The sequence below is a fragment of the Scyliorhinus torazame genome, chromosome 9 (assembly GCF_047496885.1).
Source record: "Scyliorhinus torazame isolate Kashiwa2021f chromosome 9, sScyTor2.1, whole genome shotgun sequence".
Taxonomy (NCBI): domain Eukaryota; kingdom Metazoa; phylum Chordata; class Chondrichthyes; order Carcharhiniformes; family Scyliorhinidae; genus Scyliorhinus; species Scyliorhinus torazame.
Window position 1 is genome coordinate 81,156,370 of NC_092715.1, and position 26,787 is coordinate 81,183,156.

The 26,787-nt window shown below is 42.3% G+C and overlaps 1 protein-coding gene across 1 annotated transcript in view; it reads left to right on the forward strand.

Moving 5' to 3' along the window:
- The window catches only part of xrcc4 (X-ray repair complementing defective repair in Chinese hamster cells 4), a 281,034-nt gene that overhangs the window by 77,492 nt on the left and 176,755 nt on the right, over positions 1 to 26,787 (forward strand). Inside the window, exon 3 of the mRNA XM_072517630.1 lies at positions 3,441 to 3,628. Coding sequence (XP_072373731.1) covers positions 3,441 to 3,628 — 188 coding nt within the window. The remainder of the gene's footprint in view (positions 1 to 3,440; positions 3,629 to 26,787) is intronic.

The window sequence follows — 26,787 nt, forward strand, 5'->3', positions numbered from 1 at the left end:
CTAAAAATATTCAAAGACTCTGGCCACTGTTTTCTGGCCCTTCCAGCCTGTATGATCATCTGTTCTGCTGATCGTGACGCTCTGCCATGCGTTCCCCAGTGTCGGAGGATGTGAACCAAGGGAAAATCTATTGACAGCAGCCAGATTGGAGGATCCCGCCATCAGCCAATGGTGGGCTGCCTCTGAAAAATGGGAGGGGGGTGGTGATGGTGGTGCGGTGGAAAGCCCTGCCCACTGTTCCATTGCCTTTTGAGGAAAAGAGTTCCAAATACTCGTGATCCTTTGAGAGAAAACATTTCTCCTCGCCTGTCTTATATGGGCAACTTTTTAAATATAAATCTTTTTATTAAAGTTTGCATTTTACACCACAAGAAATGGATGAAACGGTTAGAATTTACAATTTACACATTCCTTTTCGGCACCCCGCCTCCCTTTTTTGCTGCCTGTGTCCAATCTCAGGCCCTTCCCTTCACCAGAGATGGTTTGTTCTGATGTTTACTCTTATAGCTTTGTAACTTACCTGTTAGGGGGTCCTTGAGCCCCCCTCACCCCACCTCATAAGGGCAGGGCACCAATCCTTGACACAGGAAACCTGGCTCCCTGGCATTACCAGGGTGCCCAGTTGGCAGGGTTTGCAGTGCCAAGTTGTCTGGGTGCAGTGGGAGTACCAGCGTACCACTCTGCCCAGTGCCCGAGCATCAGGGGGCCTTCGCTGGCCTGGGAGACTCACCCAGGTGTCATTACACCTGGTCCATGTTTGTGTGGACCAGTGCTAAATGTCGCCATGGTCTCCCAGGTGCAAGCATTAAAATATGTAAATCTGGATCCCACCAACTCACGAGATCTTGTTGGGTCTCGCGAGATGTTCGGGCCGCTCAAGAGATTTAATGACCTTGTTGCGTCACCGAGTCGGGTGCGACAAGGCCATTGATCGCTTGGCCGGTTTTATTTATGGTCTACATTCCCTGTTTTGGTGAACATAATTTGCATGCTTAATTCATCCCTTTGAATGTTGTTTGACAGGCAATTATTTAATGCTTATCTGCTTTGGTAAAAACTCAGTTCGGGTTGAAATTCAAGAATGTTGTTTCCGTATGCCAGAAATCCAAGGATCCAGCAGGAGGGAACAGACTTGTGTCGCATACTATAAGGAATGAAGTTGTTTCCTCTTACTCACACAATTTCCTAAGTTGGAAACAATTTTTAAATCCGTACAATAATCAGTTAAATGAATCATTACTTCATAAAAGAATGGAGAAACGGTCTTGATGGACATGCTGCCGTAAATCAACTCCAGAAATCACAAGCTGTGACTGTGTGCTTCTCCTTGATGTGCGGGTAGATTTTGTTTGCCTTTATTGCCTGGGCATCAACATTGTGTGGACAGTGCCCATAAAACAAAATCTGGCAGGCTCTGTTAATGGGGTGCTATTTCCTTTCTGCATTGTACCCAAATGATGCTCAACACCTCGGCAGCAAAGGTGAAACTTTGTGGTAAAAGATGTGCTGCAAAAAATTGAGATGTAGAACAACTAAACTCAACCCAAGTTAATTTGTTGTATTGGTGCATATGTAATCCTGTCAAAATTTCTATATTGTTGCAAAGACAAAAAAAATTATTGTGAGGTAAAACATGTGTGCTGCAGACTCAATCCTACATCAGTATTATCAGTGAGTCTTGTGTGCTTGGACTTTTCATCAAAGTAAGTGCAACGAATTGAGCCATAAATAATGTGAAATCTATTATGCTATGCCAGAGTTTTAACTGGACAAAACTAAATTGATTTTCTGATTTTCATGTAAGCAGCAAATGGCTCACTTCAATTTGCATGAGAAACTAATGCTGGTCAAACTTTTTCCCCGAAATGAGAATAAAATATTCTTGCTGAATAAAGTCATGTAGAGGCTGCAATTGAACCTTATGGTAAAACTATCTTTCTGATTTTAGTTTATTCCAAATATGTTGAATGTGGAGCTTCTTCCAAAATAGGTGCTGATGGCTTTGTAAAGTAAAGGTATAGCATGAATAAAAATACTGCACATCACTCTTTTCTCAGCGTAGTTTAAAAGGTGACATTTCTTTTCCAATGTGTACTTGCTGACCTGCACTGGTTCTTAGTCCACCAAGACATCGATACATTCTAATCCTTGTTTTCAATTACATTATGGCCTCATCCTTCCCTAAGTCTACCTCTCCTCGCCCTCCAATACCTTTGCGTTCCTCCAGTCTTGCGTCTTACACATCCTAAGTTCTTTACATCCACCTGGTTAATACTAACTGTTAGTTTATAATGGTGGAATCATACAGCAGCTTGTCTTTTACCATCAACAAACTTACTGCTTATCCAACTAGACAGAGATACAAACTCCATATAAAATCCCCATCGCAAATGTTCTTGCTGTGTCCATACTTTGTCTTTCACAAGCTTTTACTCGCCTGCCCTAATACAATCTTATGTGGCTCAGTTTCAAACTCTGTTGGTGCTCCAGTGGAGCAGGCTGAAGGGGCTGTTTGGTCTATTTCTGTTCTTGCCTTCTAATGTGAAGCACCTTCTGACATTTACTATTTTAAAGGTGTGACTTTAATGCAAGTTGTTGCACCAACTGCACCGTTAAAGTTCCGTTTTACACTTTATTAAGCTCCATTTCACTTCAGTTCAGTTACAACTTGGGCAATTGTTCGGATTGTGGCAATATTTATTTCCCCTCTTTTGGTAGAACTCCCCTGCAATATGGAATGATGTCACACATACATATCAAGCTAAAAATATATCAGCTTTAGTAAATGTGACAACTCATAAATGGTGATACTGTGATAGGAATTGGTTACAACAATTTTGGTGAAATTTAAACTAGCTTGCTGTGTGGAAAAGCTGGGAATGCATGGAACACCTGTTTTACATCCTGCCTAATAATTACTCTCCATTGATGTAAAGCATAAAACCAGCTTGGCATCCAGTCTTGTTGGTCTTCTCCAGTGGATGGATTCGGTAAAAATTTCAACCCTTATGCCTTAAGTGATATTGAATTGAAGGAAAGAAAATATTTTCAGTACATGAAAACCTAAAGTGGAAAATCCAAATGTCAACGGTATAGGATTTATGAAGCATTCCTGGGGTGTCTGGAGATGTGTCCTTCAGAAAATGTTGCATTCTGACTCATTTTAAACACTTCACAATTAATAGATTGTTTTTAGAAAGTAAAACCAAAATGACATTAACGTTTTTAACAGAATAATGTTCGCAAATGTTATCTCAGGAACCACTTGACCACATCTAGATCCATTTCAGAAACACTTCAGCCCCTCCAGCTCCACAACGCTTTAACACAGCAGAGCCTTTCATTTATGTGTAGCTTTTAATATAAACAACATCCTTAGTGATTAATTAACTGAAAGATGAAATTGCTTAGCACATTTAATTTGCCTATTCTATTCACAGTGTCAGATAATCAAATGACAATGGAAGCAAAAGAGGCCGAAATGGACAGAGAAAAATATGTGGATGAACTTCGGCAAGCATTGACAACGGGTGAAGAAAGAGTGAAAAACTACAGCTTTGATTTTTTTAAGGATAATGATGAGGAGGTTTTTCATTTCTCATATGAAAAGCTTTTACAAGACATCTCAGTAAGTACAGTTCAGTTTTCTACTTCCAGGACAATGGTTTTATTTGGGTAAAGGGATAAGAATATTAAATGGGTAATTATTTATGAATGTGCTTTTCAAACTTGGAAAACATATTTTCCAAAGACTTTTTTCCTAATCTCCTGATTTACACAAATGGACATAAGTCAATGGAAATGGAACATGTTAGCTCCTGATATGAACATACAGGCATATTTTAATTCTGTGGCTGGGATTCCACCCCTGAACCAGATTGCGTCGGCGCCACAGTTCAGGAGCATCGTGTTCAGTTCGGCGACCAGCACAAAATCTGTTAAGGGGCTCTCCCATTATTCATAACTGTATCGGCGCCGGCGCGACGCGGCCTCAGTATCGTGTTAGCAGATTCTAGCTGATTGCATTAAAGCAGTAGATAATAAATTTTTAAACAAACAATGCAGCAATCTCAGCTGATGCCATTACTTTTTATAGCCCCTCAGCTTTCCCCATCGTGGCTGTTTTAGTCTCCTCACGTGCCTACCGTTGACTGCTGTTCTACTCAATCTTCTGCCATTTCTCAATTGTGCACTGTAATAGCCTGATATCACAGATGGTGATTGTAAAAGTAATTCAGTAGTACTTCATTGGCTGTGAAACACGTTCGGACATCTTGTTATACAAATTCTTTGTTCTTTGAAAAAAATAAAATAATTTAATTTTTTACAAAATATTTGCACATGCTGTTATTTTAAAGAGGGAGGTAGTGAAAAGTATAAACTATCCCACCGTTAATAATGTAATCTCTTTACATGATGTGTTATGATCCCAAGTCAGACCCCCAAGTATCTGGTTAAGGACTGATAACGTTTTGTTGAAATAGGCAAATTTTGAGATTCAAAACATTTGCTAATTGAATAAAGCCACAAGATTTCATGGGTTTTGAACAAAGATGAATTTAACAGGGTCATAAAGATAAAACAATCTACAATATCTATCTTTTACCCTAACATTCAGGATTAATTTAAGGTAACAGGCAAACTGTAGTTAAACAGACCACACTGCACAATAAATGCCACGTGCGAACAAAATAGATTCCATGGAATTCTCAACAACCCACCCAAACCTGAGTGACACCCTGAGTCAAGCAGTTTCAATGAAACTGCATCTCTCTCTTGAGGGATTTCAATCTTCACCTTCGAAGATCTCGTCTTGGAATTCTCTCCAAGCATTGCTCCAACTTGAATGACTTCAACAATGGTCCACGCCGCAGGGTTTTAATCTTGCCCTCTGAGTTCCCCTGGATTCCCCAGTCTACACTCAAACACAAATACACAAGCAAAATTTCAGCTCGTTGGCTATGCCAAACAGAACACTAATGCTCCCAAGGGATACCTTTGCCATAGAGGCCCGTAGTATGGAGTCACCAACCTTCGCCTGCCTTCTTGGTTCTCCAGGGCTTTCGTTTGAGCCCTGTTCTTAAGCTTTGCTACTCATGGCCCTTTTCTTATTTGGAGCTTTTTTTCCCCTCTGCGTCTCTCTTTTTAACGTAGCTGGGACCTGTTGTGGTCCCCTATATTTGTTCCTTGCCAGGAACCCTTTTAGGGACCATTCCCTCACCTCCACTCTCAACATTCAGGTAAGTTTGGATTTCATAACAAATGTTTTTATTGAAATTGTAATGTACATTCCCTCGACAGTTATTTGAGGTTTTATGATGAGACTTGGCAGTTTATTATGGTACGCACAGGATTATTTTTAAAATGGAGGATTTGTACATATGTTTTGCATGTGTCCATAATATTCCTTAAGATCATGAATGGTATTTTCATATTTCAATGAATGATAACGGGAGAATTTTTCTTGTTGATTTACAAGTCGATCTACTTGGAGAAGTGCATGTTTGTGTGATTGCAACGACAGCACACTGTAGCACTCCATGATGCTTTTCTGTCATTCTTATCATTGGAACCTTTCATAGGTGAAATATTGGAATCTGGGGCGACATTCTCCGACCCCCCGCCGGGTCGGAGAATCGCCGGGGCTGGTGTGAATCCCACCCCCGCCGGTTGCCGAAGTCTCCGGCACCGGATATTCGGCGGGGGCGGGAATCGCGCCACACCGGTTGGCGGGCCCCCCCGCTCGATTCTCCGGCCCGGATGGGCCGAAGTCCCGCTGCTAAAATGCCTGTCCCGCCGGCGTAAATTAAACCACCTACCTTACCGGCGGGACAAGGCGGCGTGGGCGGGCTCCGGGGTCCTGGGGGGGGCGCAGGGCGATCTGACCCCGGGGGTGCCCCCACGGTGGCCTGGCCCGCGATCGGGGCCCACCGATCCGCGGGCAGGCCTGTGCCGTGGGGGCACTCTTTCCCCTCCGCCTCCTCCACGGTCTCCACCATGGCGGAGGCAGAAGAGACTCCCTCCACTGCGCATGCGCGGGAAACTGTCAGCTGCCGCTGACGCTCCCGCGCATGCGCCGCCCGGAGATGTCATTTCCGCGCCAGCTGGCGGGGCAACAAAGGCCTTTTCCGCCAGCTGGCGGGGCGGAAATTCCTCTGGCGTCGGCCTAGCCCCTCAATGTTGGGGCTCGGCCCCCAAAGATGCGGAGCATTCCGCACCATTGGGGTGGCGCGATGCCCATCTGATTGGCGCCGTTTTGGGCGCCAGTTGGCGGACATCGCGCCGTTTCCGGAGAATTTTGCCCCTGGCTCTGGATGTATTAATCAAATGGAGACTTTTTTGTCAAAGCACTAACTTCTGGGAGACGGTACTGAAATTGTGTTAGCTTTTTTTGCTAGACGCTGCAATGTGCATCACCAGTATTTACCAACGAAAGCCAGAAGCCCAGCCATTACAATTGATTAAAGGGAAGGCTGGAAGTTCGAGGAACCTGGGTGGTGTATTGCTGTACTAAATGAAGTACAGAGGACATATTTCTGTTCAAATATAACTCATCATCCCTTTATTAGTTGTGTGCTAAAGCTCATTTCTCTGTTTCAAGGAGCTATGACCTATCAAGGTATTGCAATAATTGAATTGGATTACATTTCAGTTTGAAAAAGCAAACATCTTCCAACTATCCCACTTAAATTCCCAAATGCCACATAAAATATACTGCAGATGCTGGAAATTTAAACAAACTCAAAAAGCTGGAACTCTCAGCAGGTCAGGCAGCATCTGCAGAGGGACAAACCGAGTTAACAGTTCAGTTTGGTGACTTTTCATCAGAACCCTGTTGAAAGGCCATTCACCTGAAGTGTTAACTCTGGTTTTCAGATAAGAATTTTCAGATTTTATTTTAGCTGGAGTTTATCCATCTGAGGTAATTTGGCATTCGTCAATAACTTTGCTGGTGTGGCAAATACATGGTTTGTTATGAGTACTGAAAATAATGCAGTGCAGTGTATACAAGAAGAAAGCTATGATCTTTTTTGTCTTTGGTTGTTAAAAGTACCTTGACTAAAACTGCTAATAAGATTGCTGTTCTCACTTGCTTTTACATATGTCTATGAAGTGACCATTGATTATGATTGTCAATACGCATCAGTGTAAGAACAGGTTATCGCCATTGTAACAAGTGGCTGCATCATGCAGCAGAAACATATAATTAAGATTTACCGCAAAATAGATTTCTGAGAGTTCAAGTATGAGGTAAGTGATAAGTCACATCATTAAAATAACAGTGGCTTTAGTATAGTTGGGGCACAGGGAAGGCAGTTACCACCAGCTGCAGTACAAACTGGGCCACCCACACACCAGGCTCAGTGAGGGGCCACCAAAGATTGTAGACTGACCATTCAAACCACTGCCACCTAAACAAACAGCACAACCACAGAGTGAGGCCATGATCTAAGTAGGTGTAAACATTATTAATCATAGGATATATTCATGTCATCGGATAGGAGTAACTTTTGTTAACTACGGAGCAAAATTTTGAAAACAAATAATAGTTTTACTGCAAATGAATTGGTAGTGTTAATAGGATAGCTTTCCAGTTGTGTTTTGTCTTGAAAGTATTAATTTCTGATAAGAAAATTTTCCAATTTGGGAAATTTCACTCGTGTCTTTTGAAGCTCTGCATGTAATTATCGCTGACTTCCTTCCAACCAACCACAATATATTCTATTTTGCTGTATGAACATTTTAATACAAACTAAATTATCACATCCTTTTTGGTACTGCCATGAATTGAGAATTAATCTGTCATTGGTGTATATTTTCTTATTCCTAATAATTATTCAAAATTATGCATCTGGTCAAAGAATTTCTCAAACTGCGATCTACAAACTATAATTATAACAATAAGTAAGATGACAGAAGTTTGTGATGAGCCCTGGTTTTCGTTTGGGTTCAAAATGAATGAAATGACTGAAAATCGCTTATGACGGGTGACCTGGACTTAATGCACTTTAGGATATGGACAGCAGACTTTTGGATGAGTTCAAAGTTACAGTGGGTGCAAGGTGGCAGGTTGGCCAGGAGGACATTAAACTAGTCAAGGTAACCGGCATGAATAAGGATTTCCGCAGCAAATATGTTGAGGCACAGACAGGGATGAGTGATGATGGGTTGGAAGTAGGCTGTTTTGGTGATGGAGTGAATATCAGGTCAGACGCTTATTTCAGGATTAAATAGAATACCATGGGCAGAACAACTTCTGTGGTGCATTTAATGTGAAAAACTAGAAGTCCTAGGCTGTTCCACAAATGAAGTAGATGGGGAAACAGCAAAAGTGACCAAAATTTTAAAAATAAATAAAGTTTAAAAGGAAAATTGGCCAAGGAAGGTATTTTGAGACAGATTTTAAAGGAGGAGTGGAATGGGGATGCAAGGCTTCAGGATGGAGTACCAGATGATTGGCTAAGACTGTTGAATGCTCTGCCATCAGTGGAGGGGGCTAAATTCAAGGTTAATGAGGCTAAATTCAAAAGAACAGGGTGTTCATAAAAGTGCAGGAGGTTGCAAATGTCAAGCAGTGTGCATGGCCTCGGTGGGATTTTGAGATGCTGTCACAGAGCTTACATTTTCGGACAGGATATAGGCAGCTGCACTTTGGATCAAACTGCTGTTCGTGGAGGATGGAATGCCAACAAGGAGTCCATTAAAGTAATCAAGCCAATAGGGGCTGAAGTTCTTTCCCTGTTCCAGCAGACCCCCACCATAACACTGGCAGCAATTTGCTGAAACAGCCATAAACTGGGGAAATAAAGCTGCTCGGTTCCTGAGATGGGGCATAATTCCTACGATGGCCTTCTGGCGATAAGAGTTTTCTTATGAATCTATCACTGTAAAAGGGATAAGTGACCCAGCACGGGATTCCTTACGATGGGGGTTTATGCACCACTGCTTCGAGGACCTGGTACAACTTAGAGTGAAAAGAATTGTCATGTCATATTGAATACTTCCACGTGGGAAATTGTTTTCTTTGTTACTTCAATCCCCTATGAAGAAGGCACCTAGTGCATTTTAAAGTATTTCAAGACGAAGGCGGCTCTTGACCTTGACCTTGCTTGATTATTCCGTTTCTTCATGGCTGATATACACCTTAAATTAATTTCCCTGCCTTTGTTCCATATTCCCTCATACTCTTACCTAACAAAAGAAAATTTATCAATACTAGTCTCGAAATTTTCAATTGATCAAAATCCAATGCCATTTGAGGGAGAGAGGTAATGATTTTTACTAATCTTTGTTTGAAAAAATGCTACCTGTTTCTACTCCTGCAATGCTTAGCTCTAATTTTAAGATTGTATCCTTTTATTCTGGACTTTCTATATCTAGGCAATCCCTTTACTGTTGTAAAAGCCTTGTATATATCTCAACTTTCTAAGCTTGAGAGAATACAAGCCATGTTTATGTAACCTGCCTCATCGTTCTGGCAAATTTGTCCTTCCAAGACTAAAATGCTTTTGGTGCAGTCACTTTATGCAAACTATTTCAGATAAGTTTATAAATGAGTGTGAGTGCTTAGTCTTGAATATTGAGGACCTAGGTTGAGCAGGAGGATTGTTGAATTAAATTTTCAGAGAATTAGACATCCTTACATTGGTGCAGTAATGACACGCACATCTTTTTTTTCCATCCGTTCCATTTTTTGCTTTTCCAAAATTCATTCCTTTTATTTTTTCCACATTAAAACCCACCCATCTTTGTTATTTGATCGTGGGTTGTTTACACCCCTGGCAAAGCCACTTTTGTTGCCCATCCTGGAGAAGGTGGCGGTGAGCTTGAGTTTTAATTGCATAAGTAGTCTAGATCTCAAAAGCCGTTAATCTTCACCTGTCAGCTCATTAGATTAGCACATTTCATAATACGCACACACGAATTGTTCTCATTCGTGATATTTCTGAATGTGCTAACAGATGTTCTCTGTGAGACTCCAGGAATCATTGCCCCCTAGAATGTGCTGTTGCCATTTAACATCACTTTCTGTTTCCAATTGCCAAACCTTTTTCAATCAAACAAGTTCAAGTACATTACTTGAAACGCATAAACATGTTAAATCCTTTTGTTAGTTTGGCACTAAGCCATGCTGACAAGCAGGTATTAAGTTTGATTCCTTGTCTGTGTTTTGTTAGCTGCCCTCCGATGGAAAGGTAGTTGTTCTATACTGAAAGTATTAGGTGGAGCCACAATGTCTCAACAGCAGGTCCACATAAAATTGGAGTATTGGGACAATTTAGTGAGATCTACAAATACATTTGTTTGTGTTTGGTACCAATGGTGTTAAAGTGCTCAGTTGATCTGAAAAGGACAGGCTTTTCTAAAAGCAATAGGAAAGTAAGATGGACAACATAAAAACTTAATGCAGTTTCTTGGGACTGGATTTTGAGTTCCCAGCAAGGCCGGAATCGCAGGCAAGTGACTCTGGTCAATATTCCAATTCCCTGGCTCCATTCCAATTCTGGGCCGTTTTCCCAGAAGCGTGATAGAGGGGCGGCAAGTCTTCCTGCCCTCATGGCGGATAACTGATTAAACTAATTAAGGACCACTTAAAGACAATTAAAGAAGGAAAACTGGGATTTTCTAGACAGCCTCCAGGTTCCTGAAGGCAGTGTGGGACAGTTTAGCAACCTGGTAGCGGGCGGGGGGGCAATGCTTAGGCAGGCATCAAGGCCCCACTCCTTGTCTGAGTGCAGCAGCAGTCATTGGCCACCCTGTAGAGAATTTTTTTTTCTTTTTTTCAACCTTCACTCCAATAATGCAAAGACTATTTTTATTTCAGTTTTAGGAAATGTTGGACAGAGAGAGAGAGCCTTCATTTCAACACTCCCTCTCCCTCACTTTACCTGCATTGCATCCTGCATGGATGTGGATTAATGTAATGGAAATCATGTTTTGTGGGGATATTCTGAGAGTAATGTGAGTCGGTTGGCAGTTTGGAATTTGGGAACAGTAGCTTGGAACTTTGGGGGCAGTAAAAGGGTGTATAGCTGCAGGTCGGCTGAGTGGGAGGGCATGGAGGCTGCAAATATCGGGGAAGGGAATAAATCACAGGATGTAGGAGTGGAAAATATGATTGTGCAAGCACTGATGGGCCTGCAAAAGTGTAACATGTATAGGGAAAAAAAACATTGTTGGGGGTCAGGGAGGATTGAAGCGGGTAGAGTGGGATGAACTGAGTCTGTTTTTTTGGGGGGAGTGGGCTAAGGAAAATAAAGACTGGACCTTCATGAATTCCCACTCCCTTCTAATGCCGGGAAGCATGTTGCAGGTATTTATAGCATTTCACTGAATTTCCTTGTAATTCATGGATGTTTATACTGACTGCTGTCATGAAAAGTCTGATAGCAGTGTTCCAAAGAGTGACCTGTGAAAGTTAATATGTTTTTTAAAGCACATGCAGAAGTTTTATTAGTCTAACTAGCTAGACTCATGGGATCACATATGGAACACAGTTTCAGTTTTGCGAATCTTCCTTTCAAAAAGTCTTTCTATCATTGGGGAGGGTCTAGAAATTAATAGCACGAAAGAGTCAGGCAGTTGGTGCTCTGGATTAAGAGAAATTCACACAACTGATCTTTTCCCATTAACACAGAGAATGTAGTACAAAGTCTTACAGCACCAGGTTAAAGTCCAACAGGTTTGTTTCGATGTCATTAGCTTTCGGAGCGCTGCTCCTTCCTCAGGTGAATGAAGAGGTAGGTCCTTCACCTGAGGAAGGAGCAGCGCTCCGAAAGCTAGGGACATCAAAACAAACCTGTTGGACTTTAACCTGGTGTTGTAAGACTTCGTACTGTGCTCACCCCAGTCCAACGCCGGCATCTCCACATCACAGAGAATATAGAGAGGGGACAAGTTTTTTTAAGTGTCAAAAGGAATGGATAAATGCACGTACAGGTTGGTTATTTAACTCGGAATTAAGGCCAAAGCTGGCAGGCATGTTATAAAATTAATGGCCATCAACCAATACTTGGAATTTGAAGAACATTTATTTCCTTGCAGGATTTTAGATGTGTGGAATATAGTCTGTAGTAAAGCATTGTTTAGCACTTAAAAAATGGTTTGATACCTGTGTGGTGAAAGAGAGCATCGGGAGTTATTAGGTTAAGTACAGGTGGTGATAATTAATTGCCATGTGTAAGAAGATATTTCCTGAACACCTGGAACAAGCCACTGGTCTAGGATGTAAGATTAGATCTTTTTCTGTTGATTTACTTTTGGGAGACCGGGAGGCATTTTGCATAATCCTTTCTCAGGAGGTTATATGGATTGGCTTGAGTCCATGTTGGAAACAATTGCATGTGGCCTGGTAACAATACTTGGAGGTAACATTGTAAAATGTATTCTAATAGCTATGGAAAAATAAACAGCTGTAACATTTAAACCTGTCTCTGTGTTGTGTCGATTGTAAAGTATATGCCGTACTGTAATACTTTGCACAGGAAGATAGTGACCAAGAGTTGGAATCATGGCTGAAACCGGGATCTTCCTGACCTATGTGACCCGGTTCTGTACTAGATAGTACACTTACCAACTGAGTCTTTAGGGATGCCTTAGTCTGAATTTTGTTTATCTTGATTTAATAGTAGATTTTTTTTAAAAAATCAAGTCTGATTTTAACAGAATTTAAGTTTCCTTCCTTTGAATCAGACTTTAATTTTTTGGAGATACGATAAATTTAGACTAGAAATGTTTGGACTCTCACTCTCTTTTCATGGTCCACTTTCTTTTTATATTATCCTGTCACTCCTTGTATCTTCATTCTTTTGGCTTGCCTGTATTCCATCAGGATTTGGATACTTATTTACCTTGTGCCCCTGTTGTCCTACTCCGTCTTTATTTGTTCTCATTTTCTTACCCGTGCTACCTACAAACTTTTTGTTTAGTGATTTCTTCTGACCGTGGTCCAGAAAGTTGCTGCCCAATTCTCCCTGCGGTAATGTAGATTTTTGTCTTACTTGTACAGCTGGGATATAATTGTTTTGACCAACAGTCCTGAGAGACAGTGTCTTATATTTTGGCTTCCCAGCATTACCCCTGAATTCCCATAGAAGTTAATGAGACATGAGGTGGTCTGCAAAATAAATTACTCATTGGGCTGGCATTTCATCTGAATGAGGTAAGTCCTTACTGTCCCCTCCCCATTTAGTTTGCCAGAGAAACACACAACCATGGCTCAAATAACACTCTGATTTTGATAGGAGCACAGATTTATTAATTTATTTCCTAGTTACGTCAAAGTTTTGTTTTAGCATGTTAAATTTTGTAGTATTTGCTCCGTGTTTTGTATTTGATAATATTTGATAATGGAAATGCGATAAGCATGTGCAAATAACATGCCTTTCTTCATATACTTCAGTGCATCTGAGATGGAATAAATTTGAGATTAAATGCAAAATATGTACACCAATTGTTGCGTGTTACTTTTTACCTGTGGCTGATGCTCATTGAAATAGATAACAGTCACTATTGTAGTATTGCACACAGGGTGTAAAGGCCAAAAGTAGTACTTTGTCCAAACTGGATTACAATACTGTGGGATAATAATCCCAAGTGAGGAATTAATTTAGGTAGAGGGGATAGGGAAAAGGGGAGATGCAGAATGGAATTTGCACAATGGGGTTAGGGAAAATGGGTGAGGATGCATGGGCAGGTGTGGGGAAAAAGAGTGGAGAAAAAGGAACTTGGAAGTATTGTGAACTTTGAGGATAGTGTTAAATTTCAAAAGGACATAGGCTGATGGATTGGGCGGACGGACATAGGCTGTGGAATAGGCGTGCAAGTGGCAGCTGAAATTTAATGCAGAGAAGTGTGAAGTGAATCATTTTGGTAGGAAGAACAAGGAAAGGCAATAGAAAATAAAGGGTACAGTTCTAAAGAGGATGAAGAAGCAGAGGGATTTGGGCACATATGCGCACAAATGGGTTGAAAGCAATCAGTAAATCACACTGGATCCTTTCTAAATAGGGGTGTTTGAGTGCAAAAACAAAGCTGTTATGATAAATCTATATAAAACAATAGTTTGGTCTCAACTGGAGTATTGCTTCCAGGTCTGGGTACTTCTGGGCAAAAAAAAGTGAGTAGGCATAAATGGATCATTTTGGAATTGGCAAGATGTAATTCGTGGAAGCATTATTGTGAGAACATTTTAAGCGTGTTTTTTGGAGTAGTGTTTGGAAACTCAATCGAGGGAATTCTGAGGAGAAATCCGCAGACACTAACTTGGATTCAGAGCGGAATGTGTATATTTGACCATCATCATCTTGTGTGCTTAAAAGGAACTTTATGTTAATGAGACCTTAAGATGCACTTTGTAATCCATGTTAAATTTGTGCTTATTTGTGAAACTAAGTGGGGAGTAAAGGTGTATTGTATCGTAATCCAATTGGTTCATATTTAATTACTCTATATTTTGTTACAACTAATTAGTAGTCCCGTGACTCTCTTCATTTTATAAAACAAAATTAAAGTTCTGTTTTTTGAGCCAGGGTTCGAATCTGGGATCTTCCCATCCGGTCATAACATCAGCTGGGAACGTAACAAGAGACTTCAGAAATTGGAGATACAGAGGGATCTGGTAGCACATGAAGCACAAAAAGTTAATTATGCAGACACAGCAAAAATTAAGAAAGCAGAAAAAATGTTAGCATATATGGCAAAGAGTATGGAATATAACAGGGATATTTTGCTACAGTTCTACAGGATATTGGTAAGACCACATCTGGAGTACTGAATGTAGTTTTGGTTTCCTTATTTTAGAAAGGGTATAAATGCAAAAGAAGCACTTCAGAGAAGGTTTATTCAACTAATACCTGGAATGGGTGGGTTGTACTATGAGGAAAGGTTGGACAGGTTGGGCTAGTACCCATGGCAGAATATTAAGAATAATTTGTGATCTTATTCAAGCATATAAATTCTTGAGGGGACTTGAGAGAGCCTAAAAGCATGTTTCCCTTTGTTAGGGAGACCAGAACAAGGGACAAGCTTAAAATTAAGGGGTCACCCGTCACTTTATTACTGCCCACTGTCCCTGTCTTAGCATTCACTTGGCCCCGTCTTCCCGGCTGTCTACCTTTCCGCCGGCCTGGCCCTTGTCCACCAGCTCTTCTGCCACCCTGGCCCTCGTCCGCCAGTTCTTCCGTCGCCCTGGCCCGTGTCCGCCAGCTCTTACGCCACCTTGGCCCTCGTTCGCCAGCTCTTACGCTGCCCTGGCCCTCATTCGCCAACTCTTACGCCGCCGTGGCCCTCGTCCGCCAGCCCTTCCGCCGTCCTGGCCCTCGTCTGCCAACACTTACACTACATAGATAGAATTTTGGGTAACCGTATTAAGGGATTTGGCGCAAAGACAGCTAAGTGAATGTGAGATTCTGATCAGCCATGTTCTAATGGAATGGGAGAACAATCTTGTTGTGTTTGAAATGGAATTGAAATTTAAGTAATTATCTGATGTTTAAGTCACTGCAGATGTTTCGTTAACTGCTCTGTGTCGTGTATTTATACTGTTTTTAGTGTTTCCTCAGGCTTGTAGCTGAACATGGCACGGAACTGTAAGAAACCAATTGCGTTATGTCATGGGCTTGTGCGTTGGCAACCGGGTAGTCTTAACATATTCAGAATAAGCCTCTACATTTTGGTTGAACCTCCATAGCCTGTGGACTTGATCTTGAATCTATTGCATAAAAACTGCCAACAAAGTAGGCAAACAGTGTTTTTAGGCACCTGAAGAAATAATAAATAATTGAAATTGTTGTTGCGACATGAAAGTTGGCAAAGGGGGAGCCAAACAACAGTTGCAGCCACCGAAAAGCCCGAAGCAAACAATCTTGGAGAGAAGCTCACCACGTGCTTGGCCTGAAACTAGCTCTGTAGCAGTGAGTAGCGAGTACCCTGCAACAACAAACTCTGAGCTGGGATTGTTGCAAAACACAAACAAAAACAGGCTGAGTTCAGTTGTGGTTGCTTTTGGAAGAAAGGAAGCAAAGTAGTGCTAAACATTCATGGTATATTGCCCACACACCGGTCCTTCTATAGAGAAAAATGGCAGGAGCTTATTGGCACCATGGGATGGTTTGATGAGAATACAGAGTGATTAAGCTCATGTACAGAACAATTGTACTATTTTGTTCAAGCTAACAAGATAGCAGTAGGTCCCAACATTCCTGAGCATAATGGGGAGGGGGGAACATTTAACCTCCTTTGGAACACGGTAGAGCCAGAAAAGCCAAACACAAAAGCACATGAAGAAATAGTGGAAATTTTGGAGGACCACTATTCATCGAAACCTTTAGACATCGCAGAAAGGTTTAGATTTCATAAGCGCAACCAAAAAAAAGGTGAATCGATTGCACAGTTTGTAGCTACCCTGAAAAGACTGGCTCAACACTGCAAATTCGGGGATGTGTTAAATGATACCAACAGAGATAGATTAGTCTGTGGTTTAAGGACGAAGCTATTCAAAAGTGGTTATTAATCTAAAGCAGCCTGGCCTTTAAAAAACCATTGGCAGTTACTGTATCCATGGAATTAGCAGCCAAAGTTGAGTTCAAGCACAAGAATTCACAAGATGTCGGCTGAAACTCGAACACAAATACGACTTATACTTGCCATAGATGTACTTAGCAGCAGAGTGTTGGTGCAAAAACACCATGTGCAGAAATTGTGGCAGAAAGGACCTTATTGCATGCACTTGTTGGAAAGTTTCAGGCAAAGTTGCAGGAAGCAACAGCTAAATAAAACAAATGACAAGCTGAATCAAGGAAAAAGTGTCCATGTGGTACAAAAAGGACATAAGAAGGAATTTGATTCACGGTCCGAAGATGAACTGCCATTAAATTGTACTCGCTATTGCTGGTGCAACAAACCAATATTGTGTCGCTCCATTATCGGATGGTTAGCTGGTGAAAATGGAGGTGGACACTGGGCAGGCGTTTTGCTGGTGCCAGAAACTGTTTATCAAGAAAAGCTCCGACATATTGCTCTGCAATCCTCAAAGATAATGTTAAAATCTATACTGGAGAAATGGTTTTGTTGAAGGGCTGTAATGATGTAACAGTGTGATTAAACGGACAGATGGTGTACTGGTTCTTGAGCATAGTTCAAGGAAATTAAATGGGAAGAACGTGGCTGAAAAAGATCAGATTAAATTGGGCTGAGGCAAATCTCATGACAGATTCCAAACCAAGCCTACCCAAAATCTTGAAGAAACATGCCATTGTCTTCAACGGTGAGCTGGGAAGCATGAAGGATATCTCAGTAAAGTTGGAAGAAAGTCGGACAAGATGCTTAAAGGCTCGGCCAGTGCCCCGCACAATCAGACCTAAGGTAGAGGCAGAATTAGATTGGCTGGTCAGAACGGGAGTCCTTGAATCCATTAATGTGAGTGATTGAGCAACGCCGATTATTCACATGGTGAAAAAGATGGATCTGTACACTTTTCTGGCACCTTTAAAGTCACTATTAATCCTGTGTGCAAGACAGTGCACTCTACCCCTGATTGATGATCTATTCGCTGAATTGGCTGGCGGCCAACACTTCAGCAAAAGTTAAGCATATCTCCAAATGTACGTGGATCAGGATTTACAGATGATTGTGGCACACAATGTTATTTTGATACAAAGGAATGTCTTTTAGCATCATTTCAGCGCCAGCGGTGTTTCAACGAGCTATGGATCAAATCTTAAGCGAGTTAGATGGACTCCAGTGCTACCAAGATGACATCTTTGTTACTGGGAAGAATGAAAAAGAACATCTCTGCAACCTACGTGCCACACTCGAGATATTGGAAGATTATGAATTAACAGCCAGAAACATAGATGTGAATTTTTACAATCTACAATTGAAAATTTGGGTCATGTGATCAACACCAAGGGACTATATAAATCGCCTTTAAAAGCCAAAGCCCTGAGGCACCTACACCTCAAAATATCAACTGAAGCTGATCCTTCGTAGATTTACTAGATGACTACAGAAGGTTTGTCCCTAATCTGGCAACTGTTCTAAACCTCTTGCAGTCTACTGTGTTCAAATAAATAGTGGAAATGGGTGAATCAATGGCATTCGTGCAAGCTAAAGAAGCGCTCCTCAAGCCAGAAGTCCTGACATATTTTGATCCAAATTTACGTCTGTAACTGGCATGTGACGCATTACCTTATGGGGTTGAGGTGGCGTTACGGCTATAGGTGAAGATAAGCTGATAGCCTTTGCATCGGGGACCTTGAATAAGGCCGAAAGCAGTTATGTTTAGTTAGAGAAAGAAGCCCTCTTCATCATTTATGGAATAAACGGTTTTACCAATTCCTGTATGGGAGGACATTTTCTTTATTGACAGATAATCGTCCACTAATGATTTTTGGACTCCATACTGTAACTCCATCACTGGCAGCAAGCAGAATGCACAGGCGGGCTTTGCTCTTGATAGCTCACGCATACATGATCACGTATTGTCAGTCAAACCTTCATACGAACGCAGATGGACTCTCCCGACTACCCTTACCAAATAGTTTGTCGATAAGCAGTTTGTCTGCAAACATTTTCTACTTCAAGCAAGTAGACAGTACTCTTGTAACCGCAGGACAGGCAAAGAAGCACACCAGATATGATCCAGTATTGTCAGAGATTATGGACATGATGCTTTGAGGCAAAACCTCAGGAGCAAACCTTAAGTTAAAACTAAATTCCATCACAAGACATAAATTATCCGGATTGGTAGGCAACGAGAGTCTTCATTCCACCTTTATTAAGAAAATGTGTATTAAACCAACTGCTGGAAGTCATTGTGGTATTGTAAGGATGAAGCTAGATGGCCAGGAGCTGTTTTTGGTGACTGGGACTAGATGCTGAAATCAAGGAGAAGGCGGGAATATGTTTGTCCTGTGCAAAAATGCGGAACCTGTCACCATTAGCTTGTTGCACCCATGGGCATGGCCAGAAGAGGCCTGCAAACGGTACATTTTGATTGCGCCGGACCGTTGAAGGGCACATGGTTCTCATTTGAGGCGATGTTCAATCAAAATGACCTGAAATTGCCAATATGAAGTCAATGTCATCGGCGAAAGCAATTGAGAGATTAGGTGAATCTTCAGATTTGGTTACCCTGAACAACTGATGAGTGATAATGGACTACAGTTCACATCTACAAGAGTTCATAAACTGAGAGATTTGGTGGTGGCGATGTGCTGAACTGTCGCGTGAAAGGTGGCTCTCCTCTAGAAACTTTAACTTCAGTCCCTTTAATCTGGAAATCAACCACTGCGCCATCAAAACCCTGCCACCCTCAACCAAAACAAACAACTACCCGAGGAAATGCCTTCAAATCCACCAAAAAGCTGAAAATACAGCAAGCGTGGCAAGAGAGAAAAACCCAGACTGCGGACACGAGGAGCGAAGCAGAGCAGGACATGGCAGACTGGGCGGCATCGCCAATGCAAACGCCGGCCCATCCACTGATGGGGCAGTGGATGGAGCTCCTAGCATAAGAGCATCTAAAACCTATGGACTCCATTGAGGAGAACCTCATGGTGACCATGAAGGTGGCAATATCAATAGCTTTGCCCCCTTCAAAGAGGTGTGGAGAGGATGGAACGGCGTTTGGAGATCCAAGAGGTGACGACACAGGAATGGAGAGAGCGGCCTCCGACCAGAGTGATCGGATCACCACGCCAAAACAGAAGTGCCAGGCTTGTTGGCAGCCCAGGAAGCACTTGAGGAAGGTGGAGGACCAGGAAAAAAGACTCAGTCGGCAGATCCTCAGGACCGTCAGGCTACCTGAGGGCACGGAGGGCAGAAGCCCAACGGACAACGTCGTGCAGAAGTTTGGGAAGCTGGTCAGGGAAGAAAGCTTCCCCAAGCCCCCAGAGGTGGACAGGGCCTACACGCACTCCAACACAAGGCCCAAAACAGGAGAACCATCAAGGGCGATCATTGCAAAGTGCCACAGGTTCCAGGACAAGGAGCGAATTTTGAACTGGTTGAGGAGCATGCAGTCCTGCAAATGGGAAGGGCATACGATCTGCATATTTCAGGACATTTGAGGCCGACCTGGCCAAGCGCCGGGCCGAGTTAAACGGAGCCGAGGCGGGCCCTATTTAAGAACGAAGTGCGGTTCAGAATGCTGTACCAGGCAAGACTCTGGGTGACAAATGGCAACAAGGAGTACTATTTCAGCACAACGGGATAAACAGATGAATTTGTTAAGAAAAATGGTCTGGGAAGACAGACAGATTGCGGTCTGTTGGTGAGGAAGTCAAGGATCCAGCTGCACAGGGAGGGGTCAAGTCCAAGATTGCAGAGTTTGGTTGCAAGTCTTGTTGGGATAATGGTGTTGAAGGCGAAGCTGTAGTCTATGAACAGCAGTCTGATGTAGGTGTCCTTGTCGAGATGTTCGAGTGTTGATTGTAGAGCCAGGGAGATAGCATCTGCTGTGGACTGGTTGCGGTGAGAGGCAAACTGAAATGGATCGAGACTATCTGGGAGGCTGGCGTTGATCCATCTAATGACTAGCCATTCGAAGCATTTTATGATAACAGATGTCAAGGCCACCAGTTGGTACGTTCTTCTTCTTGTTCTTCTTTGGTACTGGTATTATGGTGGTCTTCTTGAAGGAGGTGGGGACCTCGGAGCGGAGGAGTGAGGTGTTGAAGATGTCTGCGAATACACTCGCCAGCTGGTCTGTGCAGGGTCTGAGTGCTCACCCAGGGACTCCGTCGGGGCCCATCGCTTTCCGCACTTTCACTTTCAAGAAGGCAGCTCTTACCTCTGAGGCTGCAATAGTGGGTATGGATGTGTCCAGGGCTGTTGGGATGGGTGGCACTGATGCATTGGCTGACTGCTCAAAGCGGGCCTAGAACTTGTTCAGTTCATCGGGAGGGATGCTCCAGCCCCAGATATTCAGCTTGGCCTTGCTTTGTAGCCTGTGATCTTGTTTAATCCCTGCCCTAGTTGTTGTGGGTTTGTGTCGTTGGCCTGGAACTCTAGTTTGATGTGGTATTGTCTTTTGCCATCCCTTATGGCTCTCCGTACGTCGTACCTGGATATTGTTGTTGTTGATTGATTGTTCATGTTGCTAAGTGACATTGTACTGTTTATTGTGTCATGTGAGGGATATATTAGGAAATTGGGTCCAGAAATGAGACCCTAATATAGCGGGCAATTTAGGGGTTAAACAGACTGAGAGGGGAAAAAAATTGCCTGCACATAGTCAGAGGGCTGCACCCACACCTGAACCTGACATGAGCTACATTGTACCATTCAGACTTAAACTCGATAGTGGGAATACACAAGATGGGCCGGTTCAGCAAGGGTGAATCACTTGAGATTCATTATCCTTTGGGACATTCCTGTCTGACCAGGTATTAGCCATTACAGAGTCTGATGGCCTCATTGTCCGTCAATGGGAGGTTAGATACATATCAATAGCATGGCTCTGTCCATTGTGTGAGGGGCTGGTTGGAGCTTCAAGAGGAAGAAAATCTGTTTCGACCAGGTACAAGGAGAAGCCTTTGGAAATCGACTGAGAAGGTTGTACAATTTGCCACCGGGCTTCAGAATGAATGTCCCTACCAGAAGAAAAATTGCTTCATAAATGCAGGTATTGCCTTTGTCTACCTGTGAAAGTGGCATGAGAGCTGCATGTTCTGTTAGTGTTGTTTAATGGGAGCTAGTGTGTTAAAGTTAAGAAACCGCATGTAATCTGTTCTTGTTAGGGTTGAAGTTTAAAAGTTTAAATATTGTTTTCTTTTGTTTTAGTAACGTTTATTTATAAATAACCAAGCCCCATATCTTATATTATTACTCCTTACCACCGTCTTCATACTTAAGAATGTTATGGTCCTGGTCCAGTCTCTTGGCAATTTTAAGAGCTGACCAGTCGTCCGCAACAATTGTGTTAGGGACCCTTGATTTAAATAGGGAGGAAATGTGTGTTCAGTGTTTTAGTGTTTCCTTACAAGCAGTCTTATCGCTGATTGGGGGCGCTTTAAGAGAACGATTGTGTGATGTCACCGGACATTTGCACAAGCAAACGGGCAGTCTAATATCACAGCATGTATTTTTAACAACTTCTATGTAAAGCTCTACGTTTTGGTTGAACCTCCATTGCTTACAGACTCAATCTTGAATCCACCACAGTCTGTGTTTTGTAACATGCTGTCATAGTTTTCTCTCCTGGGACAAATTAATAATGAGAAAGGTCATGCACGAGTGCATCAATGGTTTACTGCTATTCCTTCCTGTAATTCAAAATCAATTCTGCGAAAATAAAGTTATTTCAAATCCAGATGGACAACAAAATCAGTCTTTAAGATGCACATTGTGTCCATGGAGACTACTCTGAAAAATAGAAACCCCTATATTTGCCAAGAGGTACAATCAGTTGGAATAGAATTAAAAAGCCTCAAGATTTCACAATTACTGCAGCATGTTATTAAGGGAAATCTCTCCACATTTAGCTCAAGGATATTTGATTGTTTCTGGGGGAAAAGGTTACTTTTAGCTGTGCTACTTTGTCTCGCGTTTCATTTTGCAGATTTTGTTTTGTTAAATGCTCAGAAGAAATGCATGCTGCAGGATTGTAAAGACAGGTTGAAGACTTGGGTATAATGCTATTTATTACAAAACATATTTGGCTCTATTGTCTCAAACAAAGAATTAAATTATGCTATAAAAAGAAAATAGAGATTGCATCGTAGAACCCCTACAGTGCAGAATGAGGCCATTTGGCGCATCGTGTCTGCAACGACCACTGAAAGAGCACCCCATCCAAGCCCACTCCACCGCCCTGTTCCAATAACCCCTTAGCATAACCTACACATCTTTTGGCACTAAGGGTCAATTTAGCATGGCCAATCCACCTAACTTGCACATCTTTGCACTGTGGGAGGAAACCAGAGCGCTCGGAGGAAACCCATGCAGATGGGGAGAAAGTGCAAACTCCACACAGGCAGTCACCCAAGGCCAGAATTGAACCCGGGTCCCTGATGCTGTGAGGCAGCAATGCTAAACACTGTGCCACCTTTGCCGCCCATAAATACTGTGTTTGTTGTGTTTGGAACATTTGAAATTATTGCCCATAAATAATTGTGCAACAGACATCGATGTGCTGCAAATCACTTCTCTTTAATTGATTTAAGGCAGCCTCATTAACCCGATGTTTCACTTGTTTAAAATGATATGGCACATGCTGTAATGATTGCTTAATCATTCAACCAGTGAAACAGTAACTGTAATTATCATGTTAAATATTTTTTTAAAGAACAAAGTAGCCACTTTGCTTTTAAAGACCACTCATCGGCTCAGCCCAAATATCTCCTGCAAACTGAGGTGGAATTTGGAAAATATTAGAAGTCCCATTTTAAGGAGTAGGGCGCTTGACTCTTTTTTTTCCCCAAGAAATGGGAGAAACAAAGGACAAAATCTATAGGATGGAAGACTATTTCTTCTTCATCTGGCAGTAATGCTCCTGCTACGGTAGGGATGGAATGCAATTGATGAATGAGTCAATGATGTGTTTGAAGAACAACATTGTTGGATTTAGAACAATGCATGGAAAAGATGGTAGAGCTGAAGAAAACACAAAGATAAGTCAGGAATGTTAATGCAAACATGAACATGGGATAAGTAATAATGTAAAAAAATTTGGATTGACAAATGTAATTTTCTGCTTTATGAAAAGCAGCATGAAGCAGCTAACTTGTGCGTTCTTGACAAGATTAACAGGACATTGGATTATTAACATGAATGGCAACATCTGCCAAAGGCGTACCATAAGCCTCACTTTTATATCATGAATTTAAGTCAAATCTTTTAACAGTGAAACTGTCAATTTGTGATGCTATTTATTTTGAACCTAGCAATCTGTAAGCTGGTACTAGAAAGTTACCACTAAAGCTGTTGGATTGTCATAAACACCCAACTCATTCATTAATGTCCCCAAGGGAAGGGAAGTTGCTTGTCCTACGTAGTCTGACTCACATGTAAATCCAGTTCCACATCCATGGACATTTAAAATTCTAATGGCAGCTAGGGTTGGGCAGTAATTACTACCTTGTTGGAGCTGCCCACGTCTGGAAGAAAAATGCCCGAAATCCTCTGGCTGTTCACGACGGTGGGGTCTTCTGGTCCCATCGACTGCGCCACCCCCCTCTCCCCCCCCCCCCCTCATACCCCCCATCGTGGCATAGGTGGATTCAGTGGGAAATCCCATCGACAGTGCAGGGCCAGAAGGCCGTCTGCCTCAGGACACTGCAGGGAGGCCAGAGAATCACTTCCAACATTAAAAAAAGAATCATGTTTGGCATAGAATATACAGTGCAGAAGGAGGCCATTCGGCCTATCGAGTCTGCACCGGCCCTTGGAAAGAGTACCCTACCTAAGCCCATACCTCTGCCCTATCCCCATAACCCAGTAACCCCACCTAACCTTTTGGACACGAAGGAAACCGGAGCACCCGGAGGAAACCCACGCAGACACAGGGAGAATGTGCAAACTCCACACAGTGTGGGAAAGGAAAGTTTTGTAGCAGATTGTCGTTGATAGGTTTTCTAATGGTCTGGTATTGGCATGTATTAGAGATATTAGAATAATGTCTGCCCACTTGTATGTCTTGCATTTGTGTTTTAGTAGCTGCTTCTTCACAGTATGAGAAATAAATCATCTTTAATCGGCTCAAAGCTTGACTTGGCTGATAGGCTCCAAAATCACTTCTCGGCTTCCATCTTTGGCAAATTACAAATCCTGCTCAAAGCAATAGCTGGTTTTCACCATACTCCACATCCCGCATCAATTTTTAAATCCCTGACTTTCAACTGTCCCAGCCAACTTTAGCAATTCCTTGCCTTTTTTTTGCACCCTTTGTTCTAACGCTGATCGATATCCTCTACATGGAATAACAAACAAATTTCAATATGGGCAGGATTTTCTTGTGGGTGTTTGAACCCCATTGCCAGGTTCTAATGGTGATCACAAGTCCAAACTATATGGGGAAAACAGTCAGCCACCTGTTGTTTTCCCTGAATTGGCCAATTAATGGGCAGAGGGTGGGCCTATCGTCCAATTAAGGGCAGCGACTACTCTCAACTTTGAATGTACAATAGGAAGTGCTCTAGCTTGGAAGCAGTAGCAGGATGTTGATCATAGAATTTACAGTGCAGAAGGAGGCCATTCGGCCCATCAAGTCTGCACCGGCTCTTGGAAAGAGCACCCTACCCAAGGTCGACACCTCCACCCTATCCCCATAACCCAGTACCCCACCCAACACTCAGGGCAATTTTGGACACTAAGGGCAATTTATCATGGCCAATCCATCTAACCTGCACATCTTTGGACTGTGGGAGGAAACCAGAGCACCCGGAGGAAACCCACGCACCCACGGGGAGGATGTGCAGACTCCGCACAGACAGTGACCCAAGCCGGAATCGAACCTGGGACCCTGGAGCTGTGAAGCAATTGTGCTATCCACAATGCTACCGTGCTGCCTGTTGTGGCATATAAGTAAGAGAGAAGGTGCTGCAAAATAATGCTGTCTTCTCTCTAACTTTTTCAATTATTAAAGAAAACAAGGTCCTTGTAGCTGAGAGCTTGGCGGGGGGGGGGGGGGGGGGGGGGGGGGTTGCTCACACAGAACTACATAAATGCAAGTTGTCCTGATAGTTGAGTGCATTCCTATTCTGTAGCACTTCAGTTCTAAGTAAAACAATCCTCAGCTTTTGCTATCCCAGTTATAAATAAGACTATTGAACACATTGAATATGTTAAATGGGAGCATATGTTGTGAATTAAATGTTAATACCAACTGTGCTATAACACCGATTGTCTCAGCAAGATTGGTGCATGGATTCAGGACATGAGTGAAATCAGCCACTTCATTCCCATTGTAATTTGGTAGCATGCAATTAACCAATAACATGCATTTGTACAGGCCCCATAACAAAATAAAAACCTTCTAAGGTCCTTCACGGTAGTGACAGCATTTAACATTGTTATGGGCCAGGGTTTAGAGAACCCCAAAGTGTATCATGGAGTTCACCTGACCCACAACTTTTAATAGATTGTGGTATGGGGAGCACACGGCCCACTCTACAGGTGTGGTACAGCAGAAATGGAAAAGTATTTTTTAAAAGCAAAACAATGTTTATTCTATGAACTCAAGTTAACCTTTTTAAAACATACAGTGAACATCTTAGCAACCATTAATTCAAATACATCCCCCAAAGAATACAACATTAAGTAATCCGTAAGCTGTCCTTTTGACATCCATAACGACTTAAAAACAAAACCTTTATCAGAAGCACATTAGGTTAAAGTCACTACTGAAAACATTTATAATTCTGAATTCACCAAATGATCAAGAGATAGTCTTTTGATGGTAGAGAGAACAGCAGTACACCTGCTTGGTCTGGCTTCAGCTCCAACACTGAAAACGAAACTAAAACACACCCTACAGCCTGCTCAAAAATGAAAGTAAAAAGCTGACAGGCAGCCCAGCTCTGACATCACTACAGTAGTAAACACCCATTTCTTAAAGGTACTCTCACATGACAACATAGACAGTTACGCTGCGTTCTGTATTGCATCTTAGTGGTACCCAATCCCAACAGCAATTTTCAGACTTATTATTGTAAATTCTGTGATTCTGTGCTGTTGATGGTGAATCTTACCTAACGGTGCATACCAGAAGTTCAGGCGTGCTTTGCATGCATCTATCCAGTCGTTTGAAATTACTTTAAAACCATTTTTGATCTTATTGCACAA